At 53.6% G+C, this 26,602-nt stretch overlaps 2 protein-coding genes across 2 annotated transcripts in view; one reads left to right on the top strand and one right to left on the bottom strand.

Annotated features, from left to right (window-relative positions):
* The first annotated feature begins 4,968 nt into the window (after window positions 1-4,968).
* On the top strand, window positions 4,969-12,863 carry FOXP3 (forkhead box P3). Its single transcript, XM_032756950.2, has 11 exons — window positions 4,969-5,184; window positions 5,712-5,816; window positions 5,915-6,053; window positions 6,468-6,555; window positions 6,625-6,729; window positions 7,654-7,741; window positions 7,947-8,027; window positions 9,381-9,531; window positions 10,250-10,326; window positions 11,682-11,783; window positions 11,967-12,863. Exons 1-11 carry the CDS (start codon window positions 4,975-4,977, stop codon window positions 12,114-12,116), a joined length of 1,296 nt encoding a protein of 431 aa, XP_032612841.1. The 5' UTR covers window positions 4,969-4,974; the 3' UTR covers window positions 12,117-12,863.
* Window positions 12,864-12,904: 41 nt separating this feature from the next.
* CCDC22 (coiled-coil domain containing 22) overlaps window positions 12,905-26,602 on the bottom strand; it is a 54,491-nt gene continuing 40,793 nt past the window's right edge. The window contains exons 3-17 of the mRNA XM_032756949.2: window positions 21,196-21,328; window positions 20,354-20,460; window positions 20,162-20,228; window positions 19,885-20,063; window positions 16,454-16,648; window positions 15,895-15,957; window positions 15,687-15,806; window positions 15,145-15,264; window positions 14,932-15,048; window positions 14,721-14,822; window positions 14,531-14,638; window positions 14,193-14,288; window positions 13,887-13,946; window positions 13,732-13,806; window positions 12,905-13,297 (exon numbers count right to left, since the gene is read on the bottom strand). Of these exons, the coding sequence (XP_032612840.1) occupies window positions 13,184-13,297; window positions 13,732-13,806; window positions 13,887-13,946; window positions 14,193-14,288; window positions 14,531-14,638; window positions 14,721-14,822; window positions 14,932-15,048; window positions 15,145-15,264; window positions 15,687-15,806; window positions 15,895-15,957; window positions 16,454-16,648; window positions 19,885-20,063; window positions 20,162-20,228; window positions 20,354-20,460; window positions 21,196-21,328 (1,656 nt within the window). The 3' untranslated portion in view covers window positions 12,905-13,183. The remainder of the gene's footprint in view (window positions 13,298-13,731; window positions 13,807-13,886; window positions 13,947-14,192; window positions 14,289-14,530; window positions 14,639-14,720; window positions 14,823-14,931; window positions 15,049-15,144; window positions 15,265-15,686; window positions 15,807-15,894; window positions 15,958-16,453; window positions 16,649-19,884; window positions 20,064-20,161; window positions 20,229-20,353; window positions 20,461-21,195; window positions 21,329-26,602) is intronic.

Genomic DNA, 26,602 nt, shown 5'->3' with positions numbered 1-26,602 from the left:
GCCAATACAGAGCCCATCATCAGACTCTCTAGAGGGGCCCCACGATAAAGGTTTTCGGGGACCAGCACCAGCTCTGGGGACACACAGCCTGACTGTCTGACATGCCTCCATCATCACCACGCTCTGGCCCAACTAGGCCTCCTGACCTATGGAGTCTGGGGCCTCACCTAGCCCAGCTCTTGTGAGGCTGGGCCCCACACTGTGATCGTGGATCATCCAACCTGTGAGAAGTTGGGGTCCAACGTGTGAGAAGGCAGAAGGGGGAATGGTAGCCCAGGCTCCCCTTCCCCCTTCTGAGTGCTGAGGGGTAAACTGAGGCCTGCAGTTGGGGAGAGAGCCAAAGCCAGGGTCCCACCTAGAGTCCTGAGATCTAGGCTTGGGTTTCAACTCTGCCGCTGCATTTCAGTGAGGCCCTGAGATCTCTGGTCTTCAATTTGCCCTTCTACACTGAGCACGAAGAGGCGTGGAGTAGACAAGGGCCAGGGCCCTTCTACGCTGTGTCTGGTTAAGTTATTAGGTGTCTGCAGGGCTTCAAGTTGACAAGTGCCCCTCTATCCAGGGGACTGGCTGAGAGATAGGGATACATAGAGACAAAGAGACACACACAAAGAGCGAGCAAGAGAGAACAAGAGAGAATGAGAGACATTGAGAGAAATGGAGACATGCATGGAGAGCCAGCGTGCATGTGTGTGAGAGGATTGCCTCAAATAAGACCATTTGCTGGTCTCTGGCTGGTTCAACTGATGCTGCCTGAAATAATCAAGAATAAAGAAGGGCAAGGTGCCAGGGACACTCATGGCTGGGTATTGAATTGTATTGCAAAGCAACAATCAGCAAAACAGTGTGGCCCTGGTATAAGAACAGATACTGGGGAAGAGAACAGAATAGAAAGCTTGGACATGGACCCACATATGGAGAGAACTGAATTTGTGATGAATGTGACATTTCAAACTGGGCAGGGAGGGGTTGTTGGGATAATGGACTGACTATTCACTCAATAACTTTATCTTCTCCCTAATTATCTCAGACACATTTGTTAAACAATCCATCCTCCATGGTCCTCCAGTTTGAAATGCCACATTCATCACAAATTCAGTTCTCTCCATATGTGGGTCCATGTCCAAGCTTTCTATTCTGTTCTCTTCCCCAGTATCTGTTCTTATACCAGGGCCACACTGTTTTGCTGATTGTTGCTTTGCAATACAATTCAATACCCAGCCATGAGTGTCCCTGGCACCTTGCCCTTCTTTATTCTTGATTATTTCAGGCAGCATCAGTTGAACCAGCCAGAGACCAGCAAATGGTCTTATTTGAGGCAATCCTCTCACACACATGCACGCTGGCTCTCCATGCATGTCTCCATTTCTCTCAATGTCTCTCATTCTCTCTTGTTCTCTCTTGCTCGCTCTTTGTGTGTGTCTCTTTGTCTCTATGTATCCCTATCTCTCAGCCAGTCCCCTGGATAGAGGGGCACTTGTCAACTTGAAGCCCTGCAGACACCTAATAACTTAACCAGACACAGCGTAGAAGGGCCCTGGCCCTTGTCTACTCCACGCCTCTTCGTGCTCAGTGTAGAAGGGCAAATTGAAGACCAGAGATCTCAGGGCCTCACTGAAATGCAGCGGCAGAGTTGAAACCCAAGCCTAGATCTCAGGACTCTAGGTGGGACCCTGGCTTTGGCTCTCTCCCCAACTGCAGGCCTCAGTTTACCCCTCAGCACTCAGAAGGGGGAAGGGGAGCCTGGGCTACCATTCCCCCTTCTGCCTTCTCACACGTTGGACCCCAACTTCTCACAGGTTGGATGATCCACGATCACAGTGTGGGGCCCAGCCTCACAAGAGCTGGGCTAGGTGAGGCCCCAGACTCCATAGGTCAGGAGGCCTAGTTGGGCCAGAGCGTGGTGATGATGGAGGCATGTCAGACAGTCAGGCTGTGTGTCCCCAGAGCTGGTGCTGGTCCCCGAAAACCTTTATCGTGGGGCCCCTCTAGAGAGTCTGATGATGGGCTCTGTATTGGCGAAGGCCGAGGCTTTTCCAGCTCCCCCCATGAGGCCCAGACCAAAGGCACACCAGCCTCAACCTCCTCCTCCCCCTGTTGCCATCTCTGGCGGAGTGGCCATGTATTTGGGAATGTTGTTCCAGAGTGGACAGAGAGACTGAGGCCCTGGGGAGGCTGGCTGTGGTTCCAGGCCTGGTAGGCAAGAGGCTCTATAAAGCAGCAAGCTGCCTGCCTTTCAGGTGGTTCCAGGGAGTTTGGACACCAGGGACACTGGCCTACACATACTGAGACATTGGGACCATAGACCCTACAGTCTGTGGTTTTGAGATTCTAGGATCCTTTAAGTCTAAGAAATGCTGCTCTATGATTCTGAGGTCCTGGTGTTATACTATTTGAAGACCCCAGGGGTCCCAGTATCTGTGGAGCCTGCCTGGCACTCTCAGAGCTTCAAACCTGGGTCCTCTCCACAACCCAAGAAGGGCCAGGTCTTCAGAGCTAGGGGCTTGTCACAGTGGCCAGATGGACATCACCTACCACATCCACCAGCACCCACGTCACCCCACCTGGGCCAAGCCTGCTGCAGGACAGGGCAGCCAGTTCTCGGAACGAAACCTGTGGGGTGGGGTATCTGCCCTCTTCTCTTCCTCCGTGGTGTCGATGAAGCCGAGCGCATCCGGCCGCCATGACGTCAATGGCGGAAAAATCTGGGCAAGTCGGGGGCTGTGACAACAGGGCCCAGATGCAGACCCCGATATGAAAACATAATCTGTGTCCCAGAAACATCCCCCATTCAGCTTCTGAGAAACCCAGTCAGAAAGGGACGTCCCAACAGACAGTGCAGGAAGCCGGCTGCCCAGCCCGGCCCTCTAGGTCCCCTACCCCCAGACAGATCATCTCCACGTCCCTGTCTGAGAATGTATCTATGCTTCGCTGAGTCAGGCCATCCCACATGTGTTTTGGGAGAATTCTTAGCTCTGGCCAAGTGTCCAGGTAGCTTCAGAAGTGACCGCAGGCCAGCCACGTGGGCCAGGCCAGAATGGTAGAAAACATCCATTTGCACCAAAATCGGTATTAGTTTGTTCTGGCTGCTATAACAAAGTACCACAACTGAGTGGCTTCAGCAACAGAAATTGATCATCTCACAGTTCTGGAGGCCAGAATCCAAGATCAAGGTGTTGCCAGGGTTGGTTCCTTCCGGGGGCCATAAGAGAGAAGCTGTTCCAGGCCTCTCCCCCAGCTTCTGGTGGTTGCTGACTATCTTTGTTATTCCTTTGCTTGAAGGAGCATCACCCCATCTCTGGCTTCATTCATTCACTCACCTTCTCATCTCACCAGTGCTCTCCCAGGCCCTTGTTCGGAGCCTCCACAGACCCACACTCCTGTTTCTCACGCAGTAATGTTCTAAGCCCCCAAGAGACTAAGAACTTAATACCTGGATTCTCACACTCATCTCCCTCAGCACCACAGCTCTGACAACCCCCAGGAGGTGACAGCAAAGAAAGGAAGGAGCAACTGCTCCCCCAGAACCCTTCTATACTCCCCGGGCTGCTCTCAGCAGCTGTGTGCCCAACTCAGTGCTGTGAGGTGGAATGGGGAGATGGAGACAGACACACAGACACACACACACACACACACACACACACACACACACACCAGAGAGTTTATAAAATGTGCACAGGGAAACACTTCCTAAAGAAAGAAGTGGAGTTCTCAAGTCGCTATGGGACTACGGAACTCGGCATCTGAGCATCCCCTTCTGTGTGATGGGGTTGGCTGGGCAGTCCCTTCCAGCTCTGGCTTCCTCTCAGACCAGGATTACAGGATCCTGAAAAGCCAATGCTTCCCTCGGGGAGTGGAAGGTTCTGGGGCTCAGCAGAGGGGCCCAGAGCCATTGTGGAGGGCTTTCAAGGTGAGGACAATAGAAGAGCAGGCCTTGCGTGGCTTGGACAGGGGAAGAGGAGAAGGAGTGGGCATTTGAGGCAGGGGGTGTAGCATGAGCCAGCCTTGAGGGCCAGAAATTGGGGTGAACTCTGATGGGGGCTGGGTAGAGAAGCTTCTACAGGCCCCCGCTCAAGAGACCCCATCTCTCTTACTCTCTGTCACTTGCCATGCTGGATCCGTGCATGATCACACTCCTGGACTCGCCTCCTTGCCCTGAGATCCAGACCCCCGTATTCAGCTGCCCCCTCAGCTCCTCCACTCAACACATTTAATGCCAGACTCTTCATGTCTATCCACACCTGCACTTTTGCACCCAATCCAACTCCCCGCCACGTCCCCCATCTCAGGTAATGTCAGCTCGGTCCTTCCAGCTGCTCAAGCTAAAACCCGTGTCACTTTGACCCTCCCTCTTACCCACTACATCCAAGCTGCTAGCACTGCTCCTGATCCAGCTTCAGATTAAGTCTCAGAATCTACCCACTTCTCACCTTCTCCACTGCCACCAGCGCATTCTGTGCCAGCATCATCACTTGCCAGGACTGTTACAATAGCCTCCTCACTAGCCCCACTCACAGCAGCCAGATGAATCTTTTGAGTCCGTGCCTAGTCACTGGGGCAAAATAGGACTCCCAGGAGAAAGTCCGAGACCAGCTCCGGCAAGATGAGCAAACACAGCTTGTGCAGGGTGCAGGGAGGGCCGGAGGCCTGAGGCTTGAAAGAGCTCTCAAGTGGAGGGGGAAACAAAGAGGACACATCCCCACCAGGGCTGTGCTAGCATGGGCAGTCAAGCCAGGTGCTGGACCTCTGCACGTGGGGCGTGTGTGGGTATGCACATGTACCTGTGTTCTTTGTGTGTGTGTGTGTCCAGAGCTGGGGTGCAGCTGTGGGGCCCCTCGGGGCATGTCCCAGCCAATGCCTGCTCTGACCAGAGGGGTGTCCACGTGGTTCAGGTGGTCGAGTATCTCATACCGCCCTAGCACACATGTGACTCCTTTCCCCTATTGTCTACGCAGCCTGCCCTTGGACAAGGACCCGATGCCCAACCCCAGGCCTGGCAAGCCCTCGGCCCCTTCCTTGTCCCTTGGCCCATCCCCAGGAGCCTCGCCCAGCTGGAGGGCTGCGCTCAAGGCCTCAGAACTGCTGGGGGCCCGGGGCCCAGGGGGAACCTTCCAGGGCCGAGATCTTCGAGGCGGGGCCCATGCCTCCTCTTCCTCCTTGAACCCCATGCCACCATCGCAGCTGCAGGTGAGGCCCTGGGCCCAGGATGGGGCAGGCAGGGTGGGGTACCTGGACCTACAGGTGCCGACCTTTACTGTGGCACCGGGCGGGAGGGGGGCCGGCTGGGGCACAGGAAGTGGTTTCTGGGTCCCAGGCAAGTCTGTGACTTATGCAGATGTTGCAGGGCCAAGAAAATCCCCACCTGCCAGGCCTCAGAGATTGGAGGCTCTCCCCGACCTCCCAATCCCTGTCTCAGGAGAGGAGGAGGCCGTATTGTAGTCCCATGAGCATAGCTATGTGTCCCCATCCCCATGTGACAAGAGGAGAGGACTGGGGCCAAGTAGGTGAGGTGACAGGGCTGAGGCCAGCTCTGCAACTTATTAGCTGTTTGATCTTTAAAAAGTTACTCGATCTCCATGAGCCTCAGTTTCCACACGTGTAAAAGGGGGACGATCATAGCATCTACCATGTGGGCTTGCAGTGCAGAGTATATGAATTAGACACAGAACAGTGAGGATCAGGATGGCCTCTCACCCACCTGCCTTTCTGCCCAGCTGCCCACACTGCCCCTAGTCATGGTGGCACCCTCCGGGGCACGGCTGGGCCCCTTGCCCCACTTACAGGCACTCCTCCAGGACAGGCCACATTTCATGCACCAGGTATGGACGGTGAATGGGCAGGGAGGAGGGAGCAGGTGGGAGAACTGTGGGGAGGGGCCTCGAGCCAGGCTGAACCATAGCCCACATGTGCCCCCCAGCTCTCAACGGTGGATGCCCACGCCCGGACCCCTGTGCTGCAGGTGCACCCCCTGGAGAGCCCAACCATGATCAGCCTCCCACCACCCACCACCACCACTGGGGTCTTCTCCCTCAAGGCCCGGCCTGGCCTCCCACCTGGTAACACCTCAGCCCGTACCCCATGGCTTCACAGAACCCCCAAGTCCCCAGATCCTTGGCTGTGAGCAGTGTAGGCTATTCTGAATTGCAGTCCTCTGGGGGTCAAAGGTGTCAGGTCTCAGAGGCTTGGAAACTCCAACCTCCAAAAAATGTCAGGTGCAGAACCTTAAAGATGCAGAATGTCAAAATCACGAAACCACAGAGCTTTACAAAGCTACTCAAAATGTCAGCACCTGCGAATGGCCGTCTTTAAGCTTCTCTGCCAGAAGCCTGGGACTTTGGGGACAGCAGAGCCCCCTGGGAGTCAGGGTTTTCGAGGCTCAGGAGGGTGGGAAGCTCAAAATGAGAGGCCTTGTGGGCCAAGCTCCAGAGCCCAGCCCACAGCCTCCAGAGGTGCCCTGTCCCCACCCACAGGGATCAACGTGGCCAGCCTGGAATGGGTGTCCAGGGAGCCGGCACTGCTCTGCACCTTCCCAAATCCCAGTGCACCCAGGAAGGACAGGTCAGTGGACAGGGCTGGGAAGGATCCTCGCCCTCCTATCCCCTCCCCTGACACCCTCTGTCCCCCCAGCACCCTTTCGGCTGTGCCCCAGAGCTCCTACCCACTGCTGGCAAATGGTGTCTGCAAGTGGCCCGGATGTGAGAAGGTCTTCGAAGAGCCAGAGGACTTCCTCAAGTGAGTGGCCCAGGCCTGTGCCAGTCCACCGGCCCTGGCTTGTGGGGAGAGGTCTGGGGTGGAGATCTCAGCTCAGGCTTCATCCCAATAAGTAGTAAGATGAAAGAGCTAAACTCTGAGACTGTGGGTTCAAATCCCAGCTCCATCCCTGACTGGCTGTGTGACCTTGGACAAATTACTTAGCTTCTCTGGACCTCAGTTTCCTCGTATGTATAATAAGAAACGTTTGTGCTGTTATTTACCCCTATTTTACAGACAAGGAGACTGAGGCCAAAGAGGTTAAGTGTCTTGATCAAAATCTCCCAGTTCCTGAGTGACAGAGCTGGGATTTGAACCCATGCAGCCAGGCTCTAGAATCTGCACTCCTAACTGCTTTGCCCTGCTACTCCTCATGCCAGCATGCCAGCCTTATTCCACCATCCCCAAAGTTCTAGTTCCTCTAGATGGCTGCTGCTGCCTCCCCTCAGTCCCCCCATATGTCTCTCTCTCTCTCTCTCTCTCTCTCACACACACACACACACATACACACACACACAAATACACACCACACTACACACAACCCTTAGCAGCAACCCCACATATCCTGTCCTCCTTGCAGCCAGGCCTTTGCACAGGCCGTCCCCTCCACCCAGAATGCCTTGCCCACTCTCACCTCCCTGGCCCATTCTCAACTCACCACACTTCCAACATTATCTCCAGCACTCTGGCCAGGCTCAAATGGTGAGCTCAGGCCTGACATGCAGTAGGTGCTGAGTGGCATGTGTTAAGGGAATGAGGGGTGTGAGAGGGAGACTGAGGTAGAGAGGGGAGGGGAGCTGGGGCTCAGAGGAGAGACCTCCCAGAGGGTCTGGGCCCTCCCCATTCAGAGCATTGAGCCAGACCAGGCCTGTCAGGTCACCTGCATGGAATCTTCTCCCTACTTAGGCACTGCCAGGCAGACCATCTTCTGGATGAGAAGGGCAGGGCGCAATGTCTCCTCCAGAGAGAGATGGTACAGTCTCTGGAGCAGCAGGTAATGCCAGGGCGGTGGAGGGTAGGAGATAGGGATAGTGCGCAAAACCTTCTGTCCACCATGTGCCAGAAACCAAGTTCACCTGGGACGACGGCTGGTATAAAGGAAGGAAGAGAAGCGAGCACTCCCAGGGAAGACCGTAGCCTGGGCAAAGATGTGTTAGAGAAGGGCCAGGCTGAGGCCTCATGTTTGTGCCATTTCACAGCTGGTGCTGGAGAAGGAGAAGCTGAGTGCCATGCAGGCCCACCTGGCTGGGAAAATGGCACTGACCAAGGCTTCATCTGTGGTGAGCGACCCCAGGACTGGTGGTGGCAGACTCAGACTGCTGGGAGGCAGGGAGGAGGTCTGCAGGGTGCAGGGAACCTAACCTCACATGCAGGTCCTGAGAGCTAGGGGCCCCTGTCCCCAGCTCCAAACATGCCCAGACCTGGAAATCTGCCCCTCTACTTACAAACCCTCTGACCCCAGCTGGGCGTGGTGGCTGACGCCTGTAATCCCAGCACTTTGGGAGGCCAAGGAGGGTGGATCACGAGGTCAGGAGTTCAAGACCAGCCTGGCCAAGATGGTGAAACCCTGTCTCTACTAAAAGTACAAAAAATTAGCCAGGCGTGGTGGTGGGCGTCTGTAGTCCCAACTACTCGGGAGGCTGAGGCAGAGAATTGCTTGAACCTGGGAGGCGGAGGTTGCAGTGAGCTGAGATCATACCACTGCACTCCAGCCTGGGCGACAGAGCAAGACTCTGTCTCAAGGAAAAAAAAAAACCCTCTGACCCTAAGATCCCCAAACACTGTGATCCTGAGTTGTCAAAGCAAATGCAAATAGCCAGACTTGCCAGACACAGGCTGTGCGCCAGCAGGACCAGCTATGTAACCTGCAGGGCCCCTTGTTCAGATTTCAAGATGGCGACCACAGAGCATTAAACAAAGCACAGGGTGCCACATAACCACATAGGTCACAAGCCCATGAAGCCAGCCCTGGAGGCCAGGCACTGTTTCTGAGCGCTTTGCTGGTGGTAATTTATTTCTCATGATGCGAATGTACAGATGAGGAATATTGAGGCCAGTGGGGTTTAGGTGACTTTCCCAAGGTCACGGTTGGGTGGTAAAGAGCCCTATTCAACCCCAGTTCATGGTCCCAGCATCAATGACCACATATGACATCCGCACCTGTGCTCTAATAAATACGGCTCATGCTGTTTTGTGGGATTCCACCTCAGACTGGAATTTAGAAGAAGGCGTCCTTGCTTTGAAAAACACTGATTTAAAAATAAAGTGGGACCAGGTGCAGTGGCTCATGCCTGTAATCCCAGCACTTTGGGAGTCCGAGGCAGGTGGATCACAAGAGGTCAGGAGTTCGAGACCAGCCTGGCTAACATGGTGAAACCCCATCTCTACCAAAAATACAAAAATTAGCTAGGCGTAGTGACGGGCACCTGTAGTCCCAGCTACTCGGGAGGCTGAGGCAGAAGACTTGCTTGAATCCGGGAGGTGGGGGTTGCAGTGAGCCAAGATCGCACCACTGCACTCCAGCCTGGGCAACAGAGCAAGACTCAGTCTCAAAAAAAATAAAAAAGATAAAATAAAAAGTAAAAAGTGGGAAATTTAAGCTTCTGAGTCACCAGCCTCTCCCCCTCCCCCAGGCATCATCCGACAAGGGCTCCTGCTGCATCGTAGCTGCTGGCAGCCAAGGCAATGTTGTCCCAGCCTGGTCTGGCCCCCGGGAGGCCCCTGACAGCCTGTTTGCTGTGCGGAGGCACCTGTGGGGTAGCCATGGAAACAGCACATTCCCAGGTAAGAATGGTCCTTGCACTACACAGTGCCCCCAAGCTCCTAATCCTGACAGGCTCTGGGTGGAGGGTGCAAAGGAGCTCCATGCTGCCCCTTCCCACCACCACCACCAGCACAGCTGCTACCACTCAGCCTTTGGGAAAATGCATCCGCTCACAAAAGCTTCCTTTCAGGATGTCTGTGGCCTGAAAGCCCCCCATATGGTCTCAAGTGTCCGGCCCCTAGCCCTGACTCCCTTGGGGATTGGGGCCATGCCTCACCCACTCTGGACTCCAGCTACTATATTCGGCCATCAGAAGGGAGGGACCCTGCTAAGTAATTCCAGGAGCACCTCCTTTCCTCCCCTGACCAAGGAAAATCGGGGTGGATTTGCCCGAGCTCACCTATCCACTGCTCTCCACCAGGCCTGGCCTGTGGGCTTAGCAGGGATCAGAGACCTTGACTGTCATCCTGGCTCTGCCATTTAACCTCTTGCATCCTTTGGTGTGCAAGTTACTCCGCTTCTTTTCAACCTCGGGGAGAACTATTTTGACAGAAGTGGTGCAAAGAATAAATGATACAACTTATGTCAGGTGCTCAGCAAACAGTACCTGTGCCTGTGGACACAGGTGCTGACGGTGAGATCTCAGGCCTGTAGACTCACCTTGTAGGGGGAGGGGACAGGGAGCTAGCTAGGAGGTCCTGCATGGGGCTTGCTTGATTCATCCCCACCCTCTGACAGAGTTCCTCCACAACATGGACTACTTTAAGTTCCACAACATGCGACCCCCTTTCACCTACGCCACGCTCATCCGCTGGGTAAGCAGGGCAGCTCGGCCCCAAGGAGGAGGAAGACAAAGATGGGGTGGGGGACCTGCCTCCCAAACTCCTGTCTCCCTGAGTGCCCTCAGAGTGGGTTCCTCCATTCCCAAGCCCCAGCCCCAAGGAGCCCCAAGCCGTGCCTCAAATGTGACCCCTCATGCTGGCTTCACCCCAAACCTGTCTGCAAATCCAAACCTAAACCACCATCCAGGCCAGAGCATGCCAAATTCTGACCCTAAACCCACCCCTTTCCAGATGTCCACCTCAGCCCCATACCTAACCCTCTCCTGGACCCATAAAATAGCCTAAAGCTAACCCCATCTCTGCACCTTGCCCTAAACATACCCCAGTTCTTACTCTAACTCCTTCCCCAGCCTTTATGCCAACCCAACCCCCTCTCCTTCCCTGGCCCCAACGTACCCCAGTATGTCAATACACCCCCAACTGGGCACCATTCCCAACCTTTCCTTGTAACACCCATCTGACCCTTAACTTCATCATCCCATCCCAACTCCTTCATCTCAGCCTCCCCAATGCCTTCTCAGAACCTTCATCCTAGCGCCACACCTAACCCCAAACCTGAACCTCACCCCTACATGATACCAGATATTCCCCAACTGTCTCTGAACTGAAACCCTGACATAGCCCCATCCTGACTGATAGCCTCACTGTAATCATCATCGCTGACTCTGTAATCCCATTCCTGAATCCAAACTGATCAAATTCCCTGACCCTCAGCCTCACTCCACACCGAACCCCACAAGTAACCTCATCCTTGCCCCGAGCCTAACCACCTAACCATGTCCCTGACATGTAAGATACTCGATAATTCAAACCATCTCTGGCTCCTGACCTCAAGCCAAGTCATCCCATCCCTCACCCCTAGACCCCCCACCTGAGTCCACCCCAGCCTGACTCTTAACCCACCCCTTCCCTGACCCTTAAGTTGGCCTGGCCCTTTACCCCTTCCAAATCCTTGACCCCACTTCTGAACCTTCACCTTCCCAAACCCTGAAATGTCACCTCCACAGAGAACCCCAACTCCATCCCAGACCTTTCACCTCACTTCAGCCCTAGCCCTGAATAAGACCCCACTCCCAACCTCAGTCCTGATCCCTTACCTAATCCCAGAACAACCATACCCACACCCCACATCTAACCCTGCCCGACCCGACACTTCACCCCTTTTCTAACCCCATCTTTGACCCCATGCTTCACCCCACATCTAGTCCTGTCCCTGATTACCTGCCCCTACAATTCCACCCCCATGTCAGATGGCTCAGGGTAGGTCACAGCCCCTCTAAACACCAACTTTGGGGAACGTGCCCCTTACCCTACCCCCCAACTTCCAGGCCATCCTGGAGGCTCCAGAGAAGCAGCGGACACTCAATGAGATCTACCACTGGTTCACACGCATGTTCGCCTTCTTCAGAAACCATCCTGCCACCTGGAAGGTGAGCTCCTCTGAGGTGGCGGTGGCTGGGATGGCCTCAAGTGCCATCGCAGCTCAAAGTGGGCAGGCCTGGGGCTGGGCTCATAGGCACATTGGGGAGGAACGGGATGTGGGTTGTTGTTGGTGGTGGCTGCTGGCCTCAGAGGTTGACGCCCACCTGCTCCCTGTCCCTGGCCTTCCACAGAACGCCATCCGCCACAACCTGAGTCTGCACAAGTGCTTTGTGCGGGTGGAGAGTGAGAAGGGGGCTGTGTGGACCGTGGATGAGCTGGAGTTCCGCAAGAAACGGAGCCAGAGGCCCAGCAGGTGTTCCAACCCTACACCTGGCCCCTGACCTCAAGATCAAGGAAAGGAGGATGGACGAGCAGGGGCCAAACTGGTGGGAGGCAGAGGTGGCGGGGGCAGGGATGACAGGCCCTGGATGTGCCCACAGGGACCAAGAAGTGAGGTTTCCACTGTCTTGCTTGCCAGGGCCCTTGTTCCCCCGCTGGCAGCCACCCCCTCCCCCATCATATCCTTTGCCCCAAGGCTGCTCAGAGGGGCCCCAGTCCTGGCCCCAGCCCCCACCTCCGCCCCAGACACACCCCCCAGTCGAGCCCTGCAGCCAAACAGAGCCTTCATAACCAGCCACACACAGCCTGCCTCAGCTGCTCGCACAGATGACTTCAGGGCTGGAAAAGTCACACAGACACACAAAATGTCACAATCCTGTCCCTCACTCAACACAAACCCCAAAACACAGAGAGCCTGCCTCAGTACACTCAACCTCAAAGCTGCATCATCACACAATCACACACAAGCACAGCCCTGACAACCCACATACCCCAAGGCATGCACCCACAGCCAGCCTCAGGGCCCACAGGGGCACTGTTACACAGGGGCGTGCCCAGAGGCCTACACAGAAGCAGCGTCAGTACCCTCAGGATCTGAGGTCCCAACACATGCTCGCTCACACACACGGCCTGTTAGAATTCACCTGTGTATCTCACGCATATGCACACGCACAGCCCCCCAGTGGGTCTGTTGAGTCCCGTGCAGACACACACAGCCACACACACTGACTTGCCAAATATACCCCGTGTCTCCCCTGCCACTCACCTCACTCCCATTCCCTGAGCCCTGATCCATGTCTCAGCTTAGACTGCAGAGGAACTACTCATTTATTTGGGATCCAAGGCCCCCAACCCACAGTACCATCCCCAATAAACTGCAGCCGAGCTCCCCACATGCTGGATTATCACCCCATATAATGGTTGCGGTCAGTAGGCAGGGGTCTGGGTCCAAGGCCGCAGGAGGAGGAACTGGGCCGCGGAGGAAGTAGCTAGGGCATGTGCTTGGCCACTGCCTCCAGCACCCCAAATCCCTGCCTGAGGCTGGGGAGAGACCTCTGCCGGCGGCTCCTCAGGCCTCCCGGACCCGGCCTAGGAGGCCAGCGTTCTCCTGGCGGAGGGCTCGGTAGTCCTCCCGGATCTTCTCCAGGTTGCTGAGGGTCTTCTTGCCCAGCTCTGTCTCGATCTAAGGCAACGTGAACATATGCCCCCTCAGCACACACTGCCCCTTTCCCAGTTCCTGCTCACCAGCCCCCATCACAGCCACTCTGGGCCCCTCCCACCACCTCCGACAGCCTGCTCTGTCCCATGGCCAGGCCTCGCTTGGTGTTCCCTCTACCCAAAGCATCCTTCGCCATGTGGCAGGATTCCCCCTACATCTTTAAGCTGAAGCCTCTGCCCATGGCCCTGGGAGGCAGACAGGAGGGCCCTTGGGGTGGAAGCTGGGGCTCACAGTAGGCCACCTGCCTGTCCCAGGTCACAGGCACAGGCACAGGCACTAAGGGGCAGGGCTGGGTGTCCAGCCACAGGCTGTGTCTGGCTCCACAGCCTCTCTCAGCATAACCTGAGGAACTGTCCCCCCGGCCTGCCTTGGCTCCCCATCCTGCCCCCAGGCCTCACCTGCTCCTCAAGGTCTCGAACCTCCCGCATGATGGTGCCTGTGTCCTCAATGGTCTGGATGAGCTGGCTGCAGTTCTGGGGACAACAGGAGCAGAAGGCTTGCACCCAGTCCCACCCACCCCCAGCAGCCCCACCCCAGGCACGTCTCCCCTCACCTCGTGCAGGGCAGCTAGATACTTATAGGCCTTCCGAACAGCATCGTCCTTCTTGGCATCCTGACCAGACACAGGGACCTCAAAGGTATCAGTGGGCTGCCCTTGACCATCTCCATGCCCTAAGAAGGCCACCCTCTCCCACCACCCCACTAGCTTCATCCTCCATGAAACAAAGCCAGCCCTGGGTATCAGTGCACCTCCAGCCTCGCACAGGGCCTGGGTCTGGACCCCAGCCAGCCCATTAGCAGATGCACAAGGCAGCAGCCCAGCCTCACCCCACTCGCCCCCGCCCAACCTGCCCCACACCTTGAACACAAGCTCATCAGTCACCGCAAACGTCCGGTCCAGCTTCCCAGATAGGGAGTTGATTTCCTTCTGAAGCTCCTTCGTATCAGACAAGATCTGGCAGACACCATGGCGGCCATGAGCCCCTGCCTGGGGCAGGCTGGCTGGCAGTGGAGGGTCCTCATGTGCACCAGACAGGGACTGTGTCACTGTGTCAGGGGTGACTGGGATGGATTGTGTGTGACTATTCTGTGTTAGAGTGTGACTGGACAGCTCTGCCTGAAGGTGTGAGGTCCCTGTGCAGCCACACTATGCCTGACAGCCCACATGACCCACCCTCCATGGTCCTGGCAGTGTACCTTGGTGATCTCTTCCTTCTGCTTCCGGATGTTGCCCACGATCTCCAGGATGCGCTGGGTGTAGGCCAGCCGGGACACATCTCTGGGCAGAGTCTCCAGCTCTGACACCTAGGCAGGGATATAGCAGGCACTGCCCCAGGACCCTCCCCCCACCCTCCTAAGCTACCCAGGTCCCTCATACAGGCCTTACCAGCTGCTTATAGACCTCCTCCTTCCTGCGGGCCTCTTCAGCAGCCGCCCGGACACTCTGGTGCAATTCTTGGATCTCTGCCAGCCGTCGAGAAGATTCCAGCTGCCAGGAGCCCACAGGCAGAAGACAGTGAGCAGAGCATAGGGATGGCCCCCTAGAGAGGGACCGAGCCTGCTCTGGCCCGCCCACAGCCCAGGGCCCCACTGCTTACCTCTCTGCAATCCTGCAGCTTTCGGAGGTGGCGGTACTCAGCAAGGAGTGGGACCCGGTGCTTCTCCCACTGACCCGCCAAGTGGATGACCCGCTGGGCACTATTCTCCACCACAAGCTGGTGGGGGATGGGTACGTGTCACACAGGCTGGGCTCTCCAACCCCGCCCCGCCCCACCCTGCCCCTCCCCGCCCAGCCACAGCCCCAACCCCACCTGTAGCTTGGCAAGGTTGGCAGCCCCATCGGGCAGCAGCTCCACCGCGCGGCTCTTCAGGCGCAGGGCCTGCTCACGCTCCACTGTGCTGAGCTCGCTGTGCCGGCACTCAGACTCTGCCTGGCCCGCGGATACCCAGTCACATGCCGCAGCCCCCATGGAGCTCCACAGATGACTGTACACCCCCGTGGCCCCCACAGGCCTCTCTAACAGCTCCACGCTGGTGCCAAGAACCATGAGGACCCCCTAATCCCCTGTCCATGCAGGCCCGTGGGTGCCCCACAGATGCCCACAGACCCTCCGAGGACCCCTCAATCCCCTGCCCATGCAGACCCTCAGTGCCCCATAGATGCCCACAGACCCTCACCCTGGCCTGATTCTCATAGCCACTCTCAAGAGGCCCACAGATCCCCAACGGCTCCCAGGAACCCTTCTGCCATGTGCAGACCTCTACAGAGCACCTCTTGCCCCATCTAGTCCCTCACACCCCGAGGCCCTCCTTCTGACCTAGCCCAACGCGCAGCCCCTCCCCCGCCCCTCACCTGCACAAAGCTGACGCCCAGGGTCTTCATGTCGGCCTCAACCTCCTCAATGCTGCGGTTCACTCCTTCCAGCTGGTCCCGAAGGGACTCAAGCTCCTGTTCCTGAGCTGCCCACGTGACCTGGGAGGCCCAGGCCAGTCAGGGTTGGGGTGTCAGGCCCAGTAGACAAGCAAGGGCCTGGGACACCCCTCCAACCCACTCTGCTCACCTGTTCAGGCCGCCGGGAGGTGGCTGGCACATCTGACACCTGAGTGGCCTGGGCCTGGGGCTCCTAGGGGAGTGACGAGGGGCATCCTGGCTGCCGGGGAAGGCCCTTCCTCACATGGCCCAGCCTCAGCCTCCCCTGAGAACTGCCCCCAGTGCGGCATCCATGCCCACTGAAGCACTGATGGTGGCTAGACTGTGACACAGCTCCTGCCCACCTGCCCCATCTCTCAAGCCTCAAATGCCCATGAGAAGGATGGGGGGCCCTCAGAGTGAACATCTTAGGACAGAAGATATGCTCAAAGGAAACTGCCTGAGGAAAGGGGGTGTTGCCCCAAGAACACCCCCACACCCTTGCATGGTTCCCACCTATCCACATTTTCTCCAGTCCAGTCCCTAATAAGCTAGGGGACCCCTCTGGGTACCCACCCCACAGTGGGGCGAGGGCCTGTCCAGTGGGAACACAGGAACCTGTGTGGATAAAGGTGTGGCGCTGACACAAAAAGCCATCCTCCAAGCCTGCCACGCCCATCCATACATCTCATGTCCTCAGGTGCACCCACCAGATGGAAGGTGAACTTCTCTGAGTGCGTGAAGCGGGAACCCTTAGGAGCACCAGTCTTGGCCCCAGCACCCCAGGCCTGCAGCAGCTCTCCCAGGTCCCGGGCTTGTATGGGGGCCCCAAGCAGGCCCCAGCTTTGGCGCAGATGCTCAGTCAGTTGCTTCTGCAGCCGCTGCCGCTGAGCCCGTGTGTCCTCCTGGGGAGAAAAGGCGGGGGAAGCAGGAGGGTGTAGGGGCCCACCTAGCACCCAAGGCCCTGCCTCCTCCAAGGACCCCCTGACAAGAATATACAGACAAGTCACCCCCACCCTCCAGCCTTTCCACTAAGGCAGGCCCTGCTCTACTCTCCTGCTCCACCAGCCTGGGATCTCCTCGAGAACAGGGGTCTCCTCTTGCTCACAGACATACTTCTCTCCACCCACTAGATCCCCATGCTGGAGAAGGATGTGGGAAGAGAGGCGGGTGAGCCTAGAGCCCCCAAATCCAAGAGAAGCATAGACAAGATATCGGGGGACAGAGCAGAGACAGGGAATCAAAGGTACCAGGCACAGAAAGAGGCAGAGAGAGAGAGGCAAGAGAGGGATAAGAACAGAGTTTCAAGATAACTGGGAAAATCTGATTATGAACTCAAGTGTTGGATGGTATTAAGATATCATTGTTGGCTGGGTGCGGTGGCTCACGCCTATAATCCTAGCCCTTTGAAAGGCCAAGGTAGGTAGATCACCTGAGGTCAGGAGTTCAAGACCAGCCTGGCCAACATGGTAAAACCCCGACTCTACTAAAAATACAAAACTTAGTGTACTCCTGTAATTACAGCTACTTGGGGGGCTGAGGCAGGAGAATGGCTTGAACCCAGGAAGTGGAGGTTGCAGTGAAGCGAGATCACACCATTGCACTCCAGCCTGGGCAACAGAGCGAGACTCCATCTCAAAAACAACAACAACAACAAAAAAAAAACCCCACAAGATATCATTATTAACTTCATTAGCCATGAAAATCGTCCAGTGGTTACCTTGAAAACTGAATGTCCTTATGAGTTAAGAGATGTAGTCCTAAGTATTTAGAGCTGAAATGACATGATGTCTGAGATTTGCTTTAAAATAATACAGCAACAAAGAAAAAGTTGGGAGAGAAAAGATGAAGAAAAGTTGGCAAAATGGTACATAAGATTCACTAGAATATTCTCTCTACATTTATGTTTGAAAATTACTATAGATATAAAAACAAAGACAGACGGCCAGGCGTGGTGGCTCACGCCTGTAATCACAACACTTTGGGAGGCCGAGGCAGATGGATCACGAGGTCGAGATTGAGACCATCCTGGCCAACATAGTGAAACCCTGTCTCTACTAAAAATACAAAAATTAGCTGGGCGTGGTTGCGCACACCTGTAGTCCTAGCTACGTGGGAGGCTGAGGCAGGAGAATCACTTGAACCCGGGAGGCAGAGGTTGCAGTGAGCTGAGATCGCGCCACTGTACTCCAGCCTGGGCGACAGAGCGAGATTCCATCTCAAAAAATAATAATGATTAAAAAAAATAAAAATTTAAAAAGACACAGAGGTGAAGACAGAAAGAGAGGACAGATAAAAAAGTGGACAGACCAGGAGGGGGCCGACACAGAGGTGGAGAAAAAGAGGGGCAGACAGAGATGTGGACAGGGAGGAAGAGGACACAGATAAAGAGGCAAAGATAAAGAGATAAAGAGGGGAGGGGGGCCAAATACAGAGGTGGACAGAAGGGGAGGGGTACTGATACCTGGGTGAACACAGAGGAAGAGGGGACAGAAATAGGAGAGCAGAATGGAGGGAGGGAAAAAGAGAAGTGGACAGAGAGGAAAAGGGGACAGATAAAGAAATGGACAGAGGGAGAGGGGTGACAGAGAGGTGGACAGAGAGAAGGAGGGGACAGATGCAGAGGTGGACAGAGAGGAAGAGGGGACAGATAAGTGGACAGAGGGGAAGAGGGGACAGATACAGAGATAGATAGAGAAGAAGAGGGGACAAAGAGGTGGATAGAGAAGAAGAGGGGGCTGGGCATGGTGGCTCATGCCTATAATCCCAGCACTTTGGGAGGCCAAGGTGGGCAGATTGCTTCAGGTCAGGAGTTCGAGACCAGCCTGGTCAACATGGCAAAACCCCATCTCTACAAAAAATACAAAAATGAGCCAGGCGCACGCACCTGTAGACCCAGCTACTCAGATGCCTGAGGTGGGAAGATTGCTTGAGCCCAGGAATTTGAGGCTGCCTTGAGCCCTGATCATGCCATTGTAGTCCAGCCTGGGTGACAGAGCGAGACCCCATCTCAAAAAAAAAGAAGAAGAGGGGACAGATAAAGAGATGGACAGAAGGGGAGGAGGGACAAATACAGAGGTGGACAGAAAGGAAGAAGGGAGAGATAAGGGGACAGAGGGAAGGGGCAACAGATACAGAGGTGGACAGAGAGGAAGAGGAGAGATTAAGAAGTAAACAGAGGCAGAGGGGTGACAGATATATAGGTGGACAGCAAGGAAGGGGACAGATACAGAGGTGGACAGAGCAGAAGGGGACACAGATAAAAAGGTGCACAGAGAAGAAGAGGGGACAGATAAAGAAGTGGACAGAGGAGAAGGGGGAACAGATAGGTAGACAGAGCGAGAGAGGAATTCAGTACAGAAATGAGGAGACAGAGAGGTAAGAAAGAGGAGCAGCAAAAACACAGAACTAGCATAATGGGGACAGGCAGAAATTGTGCAAAAACCTAGAAACCAGAAAAATGAACACCAGTGACAAGTGCAGAAACAGAGAAAGATTAGGGCCGGGCGCAGTGGCTAATGCCTGTAATCCCAGCACTTTGGGAGGCCGAGGTGGGCAGATCACCTGAGGTCAGGAGTTCGAGACCAGCCTGGCCAACATGGCAAAACCCTGTCTCTACTAAAAATATAAAAATTAGCCAGGTGTAGTGGTGCAAGCCTGTAATCCCAGCTACTTGGGAGGCTGAGGCAGGAGAATCGCTTGAACCTGGGAGATGGAGGTTGCAGTGTGCCGAGATCACACCACTGCACTCCAGCCTGGATGACAGAGCAAGACTCCAAATGAATGAGTGAATTAATGAATGAATGAATTAATGATGAAGGCAGGTAGCCAATCCGGACTGCTCCAGTTGCCAGGAATCTCACGCACATTATTCAGTCTAAGTACTGCCCTGAGAGGAGAGCACTATTACTACCCGAATTTTTAGCACAGGAAACCAAGGCTCTGAGGAGGGATACTAACTTGTCCCAGGTTCTCCTTTTTTCTGACTCCAGTGTTCTTTCAGGTGGGGAGCTAGGTAAGCACACACAGAGGAGAAACAACGGAAGGGAGGGACAAAGTGGGGAAGAAGAGGAGCAGAGGACCAGCGGGAGCGTCAGTGAGCAGCAGCCCAGACAGCAGGGAGCCAGGCATCCGGCTGTACCTGAGGTGGGAGGCGGGATGTCCGGCGGACCCAGTCCTCATCCCCTGGCCGGTCCCGGCCCGTCTGCTGGCAGAGCTGCAGGGCATGGTGTTCGAGGAGCGAGGCCACCCTTCCAACAGGCTGAGGCACCTGGGTAGGGACTGGAAGCAGCAGGGGACTCGCCTGGAACTCCCGTGGCTCTGGAGGCAGGAACAGAGTCAGCTGGCCCTGCTGCATGGCAACGCTATGAGGGTCCCCCCACCTTCCTCCTCACCTCTCCCCACAGCCTCATGCTCACCGCCTCTGGAACTCAATTCTGGCACGACCAGCCTGCTGGCATGGAAAGGCTTCTGGAGGGCCGAGCCCTGGTGGGAGAGCAGGCTCAGAACCTCCAGGGTGAAGTGGGATGAGGGTCGCCAGGGGTAGGGGGCCAAAACCCTGGGCACCCAGACGGGGACAAGAGAAGATCCATGGGAGTCAGGGGTCTCACCTGGAGGTGCTGCAGCTTGGGAGTGCGAAGGAGGGGTGGGACCCAAGGCAGTGCCAGCTGGTCCCGAATTTGGCTCCCAATGGCCCGGAGGAGAATAGCTGAGTCACCTATGGGGGATGGGGAGGAAGTGAATCAGGTGACAATGCTGCAAATCCAAAAGGGCATACCCTAGGAGACCAGCCTCCACTCCTGACCCCCATCCAGAAATACACATCTATCCAGCTTGCGTTCTCACGTTCAGTCATTCAACAAACATTGAGCACCTACTATGTACAGGTCGCTGTTCTAGACACTAGGGCTACTTCGTGGAACAAACTGGATAAAGGTCCCTGCCCTCAGGGAGCCGGCAAGCTAGCAGAGGAGAGAGATCATGAATAGGATCCTGAATACTATCCACACTGCAGCTAGGCGGGGATCAGAAGAGGGCTGCGGAGAGGAGGTTAACCTCAAAGAGGTAAGGGAGTGAACCATGAGGGTACCTAGGGGAAAGGTAACCAACGATACAAAGGTGCAGAGGTGGGAGTGTACTGGGGTATGTTTGAGTAGCACCCAGGAGGCCCAAGTGGTTAGAGCGAAGTGAGAGAGAGGGAGGGCACAGGGGTTGAGTCAAAGAGGCCCTTCCCCGCACCAACGCACCACTGGGCTCAGCTCAACCTCAGCCCCCTGCCCCCTGCCCTGTAGCCCCTCTGATGCCTAATCCTCCCGCCTAGCTCTCCTGAAGGCACATACCGCCACCCCTACCCATCAACCTTTTTACCACCTCTACCTCTCTCAGCCCTACAGCCCCCAGAAGGCCCTCCTCTCCCCTCACCGCCCCCGCCCACACCCCAGACACCCAGTACCTGCAGGCTGGTCTGCATCCTCAGAGGCATCGGTGGGCAGACGCTCAGCCAAGAAGAGAAGCAGGTCTCGGAGGTCAGGCTCACTGGGGTAGAGGAAGTTCTGATAGCCAAGCTCCAAGGGATAGCCCAGGTCCTGAGGGTTGGTGGGGGGCTATCAGGAAGCAGGCAGGGTCCTCCTGCCTTGGGAAACTTGGGCCTAGGCTGAAAATGCTCCCACTTTCTCACTAACCACCACCCTCCCAACTTCCCCCGGCTCCCCAAGGCCTCTGGGCCCTGGGGGGAGCCACAGCGTGATGACAGTCAACGCTACAGAGAACAAGAAACAAGATTAAAGCTCTGGCCTTTCTATGACTCAAAATCCAGAGGCCATAAAAGAAAAGATGGGTACTTTTGAATACATGAAAAGAAAGAAAATATTTAAAGAAAAATATAATAAGCAAAGTCAAAAGTTAATGACAAGTTGGGAAAAAATATTTGGAGCCCATATCATAGGTAAAGAGCAAATCTACCTATTATAGAAAGAGTGCCTAAAAATAAATAGGCCAAAAAGACCAGAAGCACAATAGCTCAGAACAAAAGGACTCACGAGAGTTCTGGATGGGGACTGAGGAAACAGGCCAGGAGAGAAAGAAAGCCTTTTTCCCTTTTTTTTTTTTTTTTGCTCTGTCGCTCAGGCTGGAGTGCAGTAGCGTGATCTTGGCTCACTGGAACCTCTGCCTCCTGGGCTCAAGTGATCCTCCCACTCAGCCTCCCGAGTAGCTGGGATTACAGGTGCGTGCCACCACACCCGGCTAATTTTTGTATTTTTAGTGCAGACAGGGCTTCACCATGTTGGCCAGGCTGGTCTCAAACTCCTGGGCTCAAGCAATCTGCCCACCTCGGCCTCCCAAAGTGTTGGGATTACCGGTGGGAATCACCACACCCGGCCTAGGAAAGCCTTTTTCTTCCAGAGTTGCCACTGCTTTGGAACTGCATAGACTCTGAAAGCAGACTTCTTGGATTCAGACCCAAGCTTTGCCTCTTACCAACTATACGACCTCAGGCAGATCACTTAACCCCTCTGTGCTTCACTTTCTTCATCTGAAAGAGGGTATACCAACAGTACATACAGCAGAAGCTTGTCCTGAGAATTAAATGAGTTAACACCATGTTACTTACCACAGGGCCTGGCACAGAGTACACTTAGAAGCCATCATTATTCTATACTTAGGAGTATACTGGGTCACAATGCAAGATATATTTATTTTGGAGGCTCAAGGTCAAATAAGTATGAAAACCACTGGCTTTTAAGGTATTTTACTTTGGATTTTTTCCAACATATGCAATCAAAGAGCTATGACTGATATAGAAACTCATCCCAGGAGTGGGGAAGGTGCCAAAATATGGAGGTGGCTAAGGTGCAGAAACTGTTGCCAGGAGCAGGGCATATGAAGAGGAAGATGCCAGAACATGGCAGTGCTGAGTTGAGGGGGGGGGCTACAGGGACAGCACACAGCTGGATTAAGAGAACCCCTTTTGCCTGCTGCTGGTAAACCAAGGCTGCTGGGGGCCAGACAACAATATATACCTGTTTTTTATTTCTTTGGAAACAATAGTCTTTCTCTGTCACCCAGGCTGGAGTACAATGGTGCAATCTCGACTCACTGGAACCTCTGCCTCCTGGGTTCAAGCGATTCTCCTGCCTCAGCCTCCTGAGTAGCTGGGATTACAGGCACGCGCCACCACACCCAGCTAATTTTTGTATTTTTAGTAGAGACAAGGTTTCGCCATGTTGGCCAGGCTGATCTCAAACTCCTGACCTCTGGTGATCTGCCCGCCTCCACCTCCCAAAGTGCTGGAATTACAGGAGCCACCGTCCCCAGTCTTTTTTTTTTTTTTTTTTTTTTTCTGGAGATAGGGTTTCACTCTGTTTCCCAGGCTAGAATGCAGTGGCACAATCACAGCCCACTGCAGCCTGGACCTCCCAGGCTCAAGCAATCCTCCTACCTCAGCCTCCCATGTAGCTGGGACCACAGGCATGTGCCACCATGCCCAGCTATTTTTTTTTTTTGTAGAGATGGGGGTCTCACTATGTTGCACAGGCTGATCTTGAGCTCCTGGGGTCAACTGATCCTCCTACCTCAGACTCCCAAAGTGCTGAGATTACACTCAAGAGCCAACGTGCCCAGCCCACATGTACCTCCTGGCCACTGGAAAAGCCATAGTTACTACCCCCCACTAAAATCAATGTAAGCAAAAGCAGGTAAACAAAATCCAAGAGAGACAGCACTGAGAGAAGAACAGAGAACTGCGGGAAGCCTGAGCCCCCACCTCAACACCTCCTGCTGTGTACTCTCCTCTGCAAACAGAAGACATAACTTCCCCCCTATTAAGTGCTAACCTTAAGAATACATACAGTCCTGGGCCAGGGGACAGACTGCCTGCCTCATAAGGCCACCAAGAGCCCCAGAGAGAACAATGTGACAACTCCTGAGAGCTGGGTGAACCTGAGAGCGAAGGGATGGATGGAGCGCTGAGACCTGTTGCTAAGAGACAGAGACCGCACAAGCAAGGCCCAAATTTAACAACTCTAGCCACCCAGTCCCCTACATCTAAATGAAAGTTTTCACGGTAGTTACTCTATCGTCCCTCCACCACCATATACTTCCTGGGTCAGTTCAAAGTGTTTCCATTCACTATGTAGCCACAGGTTCCAGATCAGACCTATCCAATAATAGTAATCCCATTTATGTAAAGTTTATTATAACCAGCTTTTCACACATTAACTCAGGTTTAATCCTCACAGCAACCCTATACAGTAGCTACAATTCTTATACCCATTTTACACATGTGGAAACATAGCCTCAAAAAGGTTAAGAGAGCCAGGCGCGGTGGCTCACACCTGTAATCCCAACATTTTGGGAGGCTGAGGCGGGTGGATCACAAGGTCAGGAGTTCAAGACCAGCCTGGCCAAATGGTGAAACCCCGTCTCCACTAAAAATACAAAAAAATTAGCCAGGCACAGTGGCAGACACTTGTAATCCCAGCCACTCGGGAGGCTGAGGCAGGAGAATTGCTTGAACCCGGGAAGCGGAGGAGGTTGCAGTAAGCCGAGATTGCACCACTGCATTCCAGCCTGGGCTTCAAAAAAAAAAAAAACTGGCCCAAAGTCACAGAGTGAGTGAGCCAGGGGGAGTGGCATTACTTGGAGCTCTTGAATACAGGAACTGGACTCCTGGACTCAGCTCTATACTGGGGATGGGTGAGTGTTTCATCAGAATGGCTCTTTACCAGGCACAGTGGTGCACGCCTGTAGTCCCAACTACTCAGGAGGCCAAGGCGGGAAGATTGCTTGAGGCCAGGAGCTTGAGACCAGCCTGGGCAACATCTCTACAAAAGTGAGACCCCGTCTCTACAAAAAATTTAAAAATTCTCAGGCAGGGTGGCATGTGGTCACAGAGACATTGTTGGAATTGCTCTTGGCAGAGGCAGGATATATGGTTCCCACAGAGGTAATGTAGCAGACACTCTTTTAGGTAACCAGCATGCCTTCCTTTGGGTAATCATCCTTATCCCAACTCCATGGGATCCTGAAGGAGCGGCTAATCACAGTGTCCTATAGGAATGACCGTATCGGCAGGGCGCGGTGGCTCACGCCTGTAATCCCAGCACTTTGGGAGGCCGAGGCAGGCAGATCACGAGGTCAGGAGTTCAAGACCAGCCTAGCCAACATAGTGAAACCCTGTCTCTACTAAAAATACAAAAATTAACCGGGCATGGTGGTGCATGCCTGTAGTCCCAGCTACTCGGGAGGCTGAGGCAGGAGAATCACTTGAACCCAGGAGACGGAGGTCGCAGTGAGCCGAGATCACACCACTGCATTCCAGCTTGGGTGACAGAGAGAGACTTCATATCAAAAAAAAAAAAAACAAAAAAGAATAATTTGTTATTTTATAATTATTTCAATTTCCTCCATTTTTTTGCTCATTTGTTTTTTCAGTGAAAATCTACTGAGGGCATAGCAAGTTTCTAGGTACTGTTCCAATATTTAGTATATATTGGTGAATAAAATGGATGAAGTTTCTTCTATTATGGGTCTTCAATGTTAGTGAGGAAAGACATGGGAAAAAGCAGCAAAGTGATTTCAGGTAGAGTAAGTGCCATAAAGTTAATATAGCAGTGTGATAGGAGAGAGAATAAATGGTAGAAGGAATTTTTTTAGAGTGGTCAGAAAAGGATATTTTGAAAAATTGACATTTAAGCTGAGACCTGAAAGATGAGGAGGAACCAGCAACACAGATGTGGGAAGATCTAGGAAAATAATATCTCCGGAAGAAAGAAAATACCAAAAGCTCTAAAAAGAAAATGAGATTAAATCATATTTATTTCCATATTTTCTTTGCTAATTCACTGTATTTGTGGTTTGCCTCTTTTTTCTCATTGCTTGTGTTTTAATTTTTATTCCTAAGTCAGAGAATTAGCATTGAATTTGTTTCTTCATTCTACTACTTGTTTTCTTTTTCTTTTTTTTATTTTAAGGCGTTATTAAAATATAATTGACAAATTGCACTTGTTTAAAATGTAATATCGGATACATTTTTTGCCTATTTATACCCCCATGAAATCATCATCTTCTGTTACTATGAAGATACCCTTTGTGCTCTTTTCCTAAGCAGTCCCTCCACTTGGTGTGACCAATGCCATCCGCTCTTGCCTACTCCGGGATGTGTTCTTGCAATCATTCCTCCTCTTTCTCCTCTGGAATCAGTTTCTTGTTTCTATATTCTCCTCCACTTGCAGCCCCAAACTTTCCAAAGATGTTCTCTATTCTCATTATCTCTGATTTCTCATCTGCCTTTCTCTCTTGAATCCAATCTAATTAGGCCCCATTTCCCATCACCCCACCAAAATGGCTCTTGTCAAAATTACCGATGACTTCCATGTTACCAGACTGGATGGCCAATTCTTGAGATTCAACTGTCAGAAGCTTTTATTACATATAAATTTCTTTATTTGTTAGTTGTTACAACCCATAGAATATAAGGTCTTTGTTTTGTTCACTGCTATATTCCTAAAATCTATCATCGTTTGTAGCACATAGTAAGGGCAAGTTAACTATTTGCTGAATGAATGTTAACTGAATCTCCTTCATGTGTAGTTTTCTAGTGTATAATCTTCTCTATAATATTTTATGTTCCCTTTCTCCACTGGGAAGGGGAGGCATGTCAATATCATTTCATAGGTCACGTGAGTTTTTTTTCCTAGTTACTAATATTCTTAAAAAGATATGACCTTTAGGGCATATACTGAGTGGGGTGAGTCAGGGAGAGTGCTTCAGTATTGTTTGTTGACTCTAATCATCTCAGTAATTTTTCATTTGTTTGAGACAGAGTCTGACTCTGTCACCCAGGCTGGAGTGCAGTGGTG

Source organism: Hylobates moloch, unplaced genomic scaffold, assembly GCF_009828535.3.
Source record: "Hylobates moloch isolate HMO894 unplaced genomic scaffold, HMol_V3 SCAFFOLD_7, whole genome shotgun sequence".
NCBI lineage: Eukaryota > Metazoa > Chordata > Mammalia > Primates > Hylobatidae > Hylobates > Hylobates moloch.
This window is presented reverse-complemented; position numbering and strand designations above follow the sequence as displayed.